Here is a 9,343-nt window from a genome sequence, read left to right on the forward strand (position 1 = left end):
GCAACAAATGTATAGATGTGCTTTACACAATTGATCTATGTATTGTGACGAATTGTATGAGCCCCAATAAATTGATTATTAAAAAAAAAAAGTGCTTTCAGTGCTTCATCAGCTTGTTGAAACATTTACATTGATATTCCGTCAACTCCTTGGGTCTTGTATCTGGTCAATGCTTTCGGTATGTGGTCAACTTCCTTCAGCACTATCATTCTTGCTCAGATATTACCTTCTGAAATGCTAGAACCTTTATTAGTTCTTTTTGGTACCATGACTCTGTGTATTCTTTCCAGATGCTTTTCCTGTTTCCTTAAGAGTCCAATATTTTGGCCATAGATTTTTTTCAATATTGTAAATTCCAGGTTTGATTTTTTTGCTTGAATTATTTTAGTTTAAGATATACTGAGTGTGTTCTCTCCTTATGGTCTTTTCACACTTCATTCTAATATGTTGTTTGGTCTTCTCATGCTCTTCCTTTGAAATTTTCTATTCAAATCTCTGACATCATTATTTCTTCTATTTACTTTAGATTTCCGCATATGACACAATCGAAAATACCATGGTGTGGGTATTTACAAAGTAAGATCCTTGTTTCTCAAAACTCTAAAGATGTTGTTTGCAGCAGATTTACCTAATGCAACACATCTTTTGTTCTCTGGCCAGCTTGTTCCATGAGTATTGATTATAGATCCAGACAGCAGAAAAGTGTTGACCATTTCAATGTTTAATCCATTTACCATGAAGTTACCTACCGGTCAAACTTTGGGCATTGTGGTCCTCTTATCCTAAATCATCAGTTTATCTTAGTTGCCATTAGGGGCTTTAAGAACTGACTAAGGGAATTAAATTGACAGCAGCAACTTGACAATTGAGCAGACATTTTAATGGGCAGTGAATTCATTTGAATCGGCGAGGTACAACTCGGAAATCGAAGAAAAAGTGGAAACACAACTTGAAGAACGTAATCAGTGGCACTAAATGATGCATCTAGAAACTGTTCAGTTGGTGGATGTTTTCAACAATAACAAAATAAAGAAAATTATATTAAAACTAGATACAGCCCTTTCATCTTTCAAGAATATATTTCCAATTATGGAAGTTAAATCAAATGGTGACTCTAACTCATAATATTGAAGAAATTTACTCAGCAACAACCACTTTTTATAGCTAGTTAAGATAATAAAATTATTAACTGCAATACACATATATTTATTTAATTTTCATTTCTAAAATAATGTCTTACAGTTAGGTCAGCACGTATTTTCTTATTAGAGATCTTCTGAATGCATACTTCCAAAATTTTGTACTCTTTCCTCCATGAATAACACCTTTGAATTATCTTAATTCCTATAATATCCCATCCTTTTCTGTGTTTATTTGAAGGCTTGTGTTTTTTTTATTATTAATTAGAAAATTCACTTCAGTAAGTTTCTTATTTACTTGTGTTGTTATTAATGCTATTTGTAACACATTGATAAGTTGTAGAAGTTATCAATTTTTTTATTAAATAATAGAACTAATTTTCCAAGTAGAAAGTTAATCCAGTTATGTCAGATTTCCCAAATTCGATAATCAAATTTAATTCACATGCTTCGATATATATTTCAAACCATTTTGATAGAACATCAGGGCACACTAGTACAAAAATCAATGTGGATTGGTTTTCATTTTATTAAAATTTTAATTTCACCAAGTACTCTCTAAACAATGGCTTAAGTATTTTTATAACTAAGTTTCTTCTTATATGAATAGAAAATTAGTGTCTCTTAGAGAAACACTTCAAAATGTAAGCAAAGAAGTTTTATTCCCCCACATAACATAGATTAAATATATGGTATATAGTAACAGCAATGGTAATACACTTTTACAATTGAAATGAAATAGAATAAAGATATCATCTAGATATGTTTTGAATTATATATAAAGAATACATTTCCTTCTTTGAATTTTATTAGTACATCATACATTAAGATATCTGGCATTAGTATATTCATGACACTTGGGTTCCATGTCATGATTTACACCAGTGCTTCCCAACCTTCCTAATGCCGTGACCCTTTAATGCAGTTCCTCATAATGTGGAGACCCGGTCAACCATAAAATTATTTTTGTTGCTACTTCATAACTGTAATTTTGCTACTGTTATGAATCGGGCGACCCCTGTGAAAGGCCATTTGACACCGCCCCCCCCCCCAAGAGGGGTCATGACCAACAGGTAGAGAACCACTGATTTACAGCAGTGATTAGAACTCTTAGTAAAAGTCAGTAAAATATGAGACAAGGCACTTCCTCTTAAAAATTGAAGCCTTGAAACTATGATAAACTTGTTTTACGAATAGGTGTCATGCTATATTTTATATGGCTAAGCAGCTTTTTAAACTTTAAACCATTATAAAGGTGTTCAACACTTCTGAGATGATCCTTCTGAGACTGTCAATATCATATGTGTAACTTATAAGTTAACTGCATAAAATATGTATCTTTCATTCTTTTTAAAATATATTTATATCTTTTTATATATGTATGCATCTACTCTGGGACTTCAATTAGTCTTCTTGCCAAGTGTTAACCCTGAGTGAGGCATACTACTCTTGTTAATGCAAAGCCTTCGAGAATAAATCTCAGTTGACAACTCTGAGGATGCAATGCTATAATTCTCACTCTGATCTCTAACAAGATTTCGCTGTGCAAGTTTCCGGAGGACCTTCTGAATCACAGAGTTGATGTAGCATTTCCTATAAGCCAACTAGGAACAGAAGAGGATCACTGGACATTTAGGTGAGGTTAATTATATTGAGAAAATACAGTGCTTTATTAAAGTACCTGTGAAAATTAAGTTCATTCAAAATTTTGTGAGTTCAATGGAAAAAATGAAGTCAATAAAAATTTCCTGAGGAACTCTAACTGATATGTGAAAATAGGAGACCTCAATTAAAATAGCATCGCGTACTAATGAAACTACCACTATTAATAAGACAATGCATGCATTATGCTTACTGAATTCCAGGCGCTATTCAGAGTGCTTTTACGTAGGGAATGTTGTTCAATGTCCACATTAAAGCCCACATTCTCAGTATCCACATTTGACAGGTGAGGGTTCTAAATTTCATAAGTAAGACACATGTCAAAGGAGCATAGCTAGTTAGTGTTTGTCTCATATATTCTGGCACCAGAATTTTAAAGATAATATGACATTGTTTCTTAAAAGTATATCATCCACAGTCCCGTTTCTTTGAAACACAAATTTAAAACAAAGATTCAGCTAACAGAGATACATTTGTTTAATGGATATTTAATTATACATAGAGCAGTAATTGGACCTATTTCATTGTGGACCATTGATACAAATTTTAAATAGAAATTGAAAATGTATCAACTTGGCTCTTAAGTATAGGTTTATGTTATCATGGGCTCTGGTTCCAAATTTACTGACTTTGAATTGTATCCCTTTTTCACTAAATAGTACAAACTAAGTTTCTCAGTAATTATTATATTTACCTCTATGGCCTTTAGGAGTATTAAATAGAGACATAGATACAAAATGGTGCAACATCTAGTCCGCAATAGGAAGTCTACTAAATTTATTTTCTTATAAAGTATTTCAGAACACTTGCTCAACTTCTCCTATTGAATTATTGGCAAAATAGCACCCGAGAATGCATATCTTGACTCATAGTTCAATGAGTACTCTGTAATATCACATTTAGTTCTTCACAGCTTCATTTTTTTCTACTTATTTTTAACTCGAGTTGAGTTTACCATGATATTTATCTACAGAACTGTAAGTATTGTGACATCCATCAGTGAATAATTCTTTATTATATTTTCCACCTTATTTCTACTGATGCAAATGTAAACTAATATAGCATATACTTAGAGAATCAAAGGGAAAATAGATAATATTAACAATGAATGTACTTTTGCAATTATCTATTTCAAGATCTCTGTCTCATATATTAGAATCTACAAGTGAGATAAATGTATGCGACCATTACTGCATTTACAAAACTCAATGTCTGCTTGTCAGAATTGGACTCTAGGCCTGATGACTTACAACTTTTTAGCACTCCATTCTATTTCTCTATAAGGCAGAGTTCCAATGAGTAAAGAGAATGTTTTTCATTGAAAGGTCATTATATATTTTAAAGAAAATCTATATTAAAGCATAACATGGCTTAATTACTGTCAATGTGGGGACCAAGAATATAGGCCCTAGAGACTGGCAGAAAATCTAGCCACTTAGTGGTGAGATACCTCTTAATACTCCCCTGTAAAACTTTCTGATCTTATCATGTTTTATGTGGCCCTTTTGTTAATGTAAAATAAAACAGAGCCGATTTTGGAGAGCTTTTTTGTTCATTTTTTAGAATGAATAGCCTATAATAACTGTTCATAAATGTTAATTGTTTTTAATTTGATTTTTGATCGTTTATTTTCCACATAAATCTGTTACAGTGAAATCATAAACATTACATTTTAGAAAGCACACAGTATTTGTGAATTACTTGTCAATAAAACTGTTAAACCATTAGAAAGAAAGATATAAAGCATTCAAATATTTTGAATCTAAGCCTATTAAATTTGGTGATATGCAACTTATTTATGTATTTAATTACATGACAAAAATTTATTCTTCATATTTTTTTCTGTGGTCTTGGAGGGGATTCTTTTCTCATATGAGATTCTGAGAAGTAATTGTCCTTGTGAAACAAAAACATTTGTTGACTAATTTACTGAAAAGCATATTTAAGTTTTCTTTTCCTATTTCTCCTTCCAAGAGAAACTTGGTGGCACTCGATGATAGAGTGAATAAAATACCTTGATTATTATATTCAGGCATATTTAATATTACCAGACACATTTGTAGTAATTTTAAAGCAGGAACTACTATTTTACATAAAGTTACTTGTTTGCCTCCATTTAATATTAGACTAGGCTTAGTGGTCCAAGTGGCAAAGCAGTTGGTTGCTAACTGAAAGGCTGATGCTGTGGCTTAACCTACAGCTGACTCGCAAGAAAGAGTGGGCCACCAGCTTCCAAAATATCAGTCGTTGGAAACCCCGGGACACTGAATTCTCCTCTGCACACATGGTGTCCCCAAGAGTTATCATCAATGTGACGGCAAGTAATGCTGCTTGAATTTTAGAATTGCTTTGTGTTTGGTTTTAAAGGTAATATTTAGACTAGAGAGTTATACTATGCTCATTACAAAATATAGGTACAATCAAACAAATTCAGGATGAAATATAAATGACTATCATTTGTTATATTTATTTCAGTCTTTATTCTCAACCAAGTTGTAATCTAGTTGTTCAAATTAGAATAAACCAGACCAAACTCATGAGTAGATGGCAACTCACAGTGCCCCTATAGGACAGGGTAAAATGCACCCAGGGACTTTCTGAGAGTGTAGCTCTTTAAGGGAGGAGAAAGCCCGTCTTTTCTTGGCAGAGTGGTTGGTAATTTTTAACTGCTGACTTGAGATTAGAAGCTCCACAAGTAGCCACTACGCCTCCTTCAAGGTGGAATGGTAAAGTCAATATTAGTCTTTCAATCTTGGAAACTGGAACTTCTATAGAAACCAACAATTGAAAATACCCTTTCATTTATATTTAGAAGTAATCTGAAGAAAGTGAAAAGTTTAAAAAATCATGAAAGTATAAAATGATTTTAGTTTTATGAAATGCTAAAGATCTGGAGATAAGGTCTGTTTTAGTGGAATAAATTGTAACAGAATAAGGGTAGAATTTATTAGAAAATAGAGTCAGTTCACCTTAATTTAACTTTAATCTATGTAAAATGTCATGTTCTATGCTATTTACTTAACCTTATATATTGGTCAGACTCAACTTGATGGCTGATATGTCTTTCATTTTGTACAGAAGTTCAGTAAATCTACAAATAACAAATACACAAATACATACACATACATTTTGAATAGTGTTATGCATATTTTATGTTTTTTTCTTTTCTTTAATTTTTATCACAGACTTTTTATTTGAGAGTTGTATGCTTCGATAGCCTAGTCATATCATTACATTAATGTTAAGGATATTTTTCTTAAAAACTGCTCCAAGTGGTATTTTACTTGCCACAGATGAAATCCACGTCCTGCAACTGCCTTCCTTCTTTTTTATAGCTCAAGCAATCCTAAAGAATGCTGCACAAATATGTTGTGCTTACTTTATAATGCTTAAACCACTAAATGTGTAGTGACTTGTTACAGCCTCATAGGAAGATCTTACACACAATGTGAGAAAACATTGAGAATGAGTAGACTGTAAAGCCACTGTTCCAATTCCCTTACTAATCCATCCGATAAAAAATAAACAAAGAAACAAAACCCAAACCAGGTCCATGGAATCAATTTCGCCTTACAGTTGCACCACAGGACGGCTAGAACTGTTCCAGAGAAACTCCAAGGCTGTCGTCTTTAGGGGTGCAAGCAGTCACATCTGTCTCCTACAGAGCAACTTCTGGGTTCAAACGGATCATTTGGGTCGAAGCCTCATGCTTTAGCCACTGTGTGACCAAGTCTCTTTCCCAGATAGATTAGAATTTTTATAATGCCAAAATTACACAATAGCTATGCATCAGGTGCTCTCATGCCTCTGATTTAGAGATTTAGCTAAAATTTTCAAACAAAAACACGAAGTGAAAATGTGACTTGAAGTAGACAATAAAAGTTTCAGTTTTTATATTTTATCAGTGAGCTTAGAGTTAAAACATACACTGATATACTTATAAAGATTATTTTTGCATGAATACTTATTTATTTCTGATTTGCTTCCTGTAGCATAAATGTTATCAATGCCCAGCATATGGATGGATCGGACCCAGACATTCTCTCCGGGATCATACAGGGGATATCAAACTTTCTTCACCGCCTTTAAGCATTAAATAATATTCATTGACAATATATTTCCTCCCTCTATTTCTAGCATCCTTTTCTTTTCTTGTTGTCCTCTTCACTTCCTCTCCCTCACTCCCTCTTTTCCTTTCTTCGCTCTCATTTTGGCTGTTCTTAAACTATGGTGAATTTCACAACTGCCTCCACATTTATTCTACTTGGATTTGCAGGGGGCCCAGGGATCCAGACCACGCTGCTTCTGATCTTTCTGATCTTATATGCTTTAGCTGTGGTTGGGAACTTTGGCATGATTTTAATTATCTGGGCTGACTCTCACCTCCACACACCAATGTATGCCTTCCTTCAAAGTCTTTCATTTTTGGATATCTGCTATTCTTCCACGATTGCACCGAGGGCTCTAGTGAACTTCCTGCAAGAAGACCACACTGTCTCCTTTGGTGGGTGTGCTGCTCAGTTTTTCTTCCTCTCTCTTTTTGGTACCACAGAAGCCTTCCTCCTGGCTGCGATGGCTTATGATCGCTTTATGGCGATCTGCAGGCCTCTGCTGTACTCTGCGAGTATGTCTCATGAGGTCTGCATATGCTTAGTGGGAGGCTCCTACTTGTGGGGTGTAGTGAATGCTGTCACTCAAACAACAATGACATTCAGACTGCCTTTCTGTGGGTCCCATGAGATCAATGACTTTTTCTGTGATGTACCCCCACTCTTGGCCCTTTCATGCTCAGAAACATTTATAAACCAATTGGTACTTCTTGGCTTATGTGGCTCCATTATTGTCAGTACATTCTCAGTTGTCTTTGTCTCCTACCTCTACATCTTAGCGGCCATCCTGAGGATCCGAACTGTACAAGGACGTCACAAAGCTTTCTCCACTTGTGCGTCACACCTGGCGGGGGTGTGCTTGTTCTTTGGCACTGTATTCTTCATGTATGCACAACCTAGTGCAATGTCTTCCATGGAGCAGAGTAAAGTAGTGTCCATCTTTTACACGATTGTCATCCCAATGTTGAATCCCCTGATTTACAGCCTGAGGAACAAAGATGTCAAGCAAGCTCTGAGGAGAAGCAGACAGAAGTTCTCTTTGTAATAGTTGTGGCTATAGGTCTCATCAATCATCCTGAACTTCTCTGAAAATTACTGCGGTAGAATATATTTTTAGAATCTGCCTTTCATGAGATTTTTAGTTAAAATATTGAAATTATTTATCTAGAAGATAATGTATTCTAAGTTTGCTTTTATGTCATTAACGAACATAAATTTAGAACTTCTGCTGAGTAGTGTTGTAGAATGAAAATATAGTTGATCAAATGAATAAAAATAACAATACTCATTCAAAATTTGAGCAGTATGTCAAATTCCCACCATCATTTTGTGAGTTTAACCTCCCATGTCATCATTGGTGGTTCTTTCCATCATTAAGTTTTGAAATGATCTATTTTAATCATTCTTCATAAGAATGTAGGGTATCTCATTGTTTTAAGTCACATTTGATAATGCTTAAATATTTTGAACGTATTTTTGTATGTTTTTCATCTGTACTTATTTGTTTAGTAAAGTCTGCTCAAATTATTTGTTCATTACTTTTCACTGCATTGTTAATATTCTTCCTAGTCAGATTTGAAAGTACTTTGTGTGCTCTTTGTACCTCTTATGCAATTTGTGATATGTAAATATGTTCTCCTAGGCTGGGGCTTATCTTTAATTGGATTTTAAAATTAATTTATAGATAAAATTTATGTTTAATTAAACCCAATATATTAATTTATTAACTTATAAGGCATTTCCTATGCTCTGATCTACTTTTTCTCCTACAAGATTTAAAGTTTTAAGTATAAATTAGTATGGTAGGCAAATATTCCAAAATATGTAATACATTAAGAAGGCAATGACCACAGATTTGACATTTGAAGAAATGACATGATCATTATTTCTGAAAGTAAAGAAGACTTGAAGCACTTACTGACAAAGATCAAAGGTTGCACCATTCAGTACAGACTCCACATAACCAGACCAGTAAGAAACATCATGATAAACAATGAAAATATTGAGGTTTAGAATTTGGTTTTACTTGGATTTATAATCAACACTCAAAAAGCAGTCAAGAAAACAAGAAAATATGCTTCTAAATAACCTTATTTTTTTTAATTTTTAACTGTTTTATTGGCATTTAATTTGCATAGTTTCTAAAGCTTCCCCCCGGGCCACCCCACTATCATGATCCAAATTCTACCTTACAAATTTGGCTAGATCAGAGCATGTACACTGGTATAGATCAGCGCTGGAAACACAGGGAATCCAGCTCAGATGATCCCTTCAGGACCAGTGGAAAGGGGGAACCGATCACAAGGATCTACATATAACTTCGTCCCTGGGGGATGGACAACAGAAAAGTGGGTGAAGGGAGATGTCGGGCAGTGTAAGATATGACAACATAATAATTTATAAATTATCAAGGGTTTATGAGGGAGGGGGACC

General features: G+C 34.0%; 1 protein-coding gene across 1 annotated transcript; it reads left to right on the forward strand.

Moving 5' to 3' along the window:
• Positions 1 to 7,028: 7,028 nt before the first annotated feature.
• On the forward strand, positions 7,029 to 7,955 carry LOC101645988 (olfactory receptor 12-like). Its single transcript, XM_004697241.1, has one exon. It carries the CDS (start codon positions 7,029 to 7,031, stop codon positions 7,953 to 7,955), a length of 927 nt encoding a protein of 308 aa, XP_004697298.1.
• Positions 7,956 to 9,343: the final 1,388 nt, after the last annotated feature.

This window comes from Echinops telfairi, unplaced genomic scaffold (assembly GCF_000313985.2).
Source record: "Echinops telfairi isolate 266 unplaced genomic scaffold, ASM31398v2 ScPeMD7_7469;HRSCAF=8507_0, whole genome shotgun sequence".
In the NCBI taxonomy this organism is placed as follows: Eukaryota; Metazoa; Chordata; class Mammalia; order Afrosoricida; family Tenrecidae; genus Echinops; species Echinops telfairi.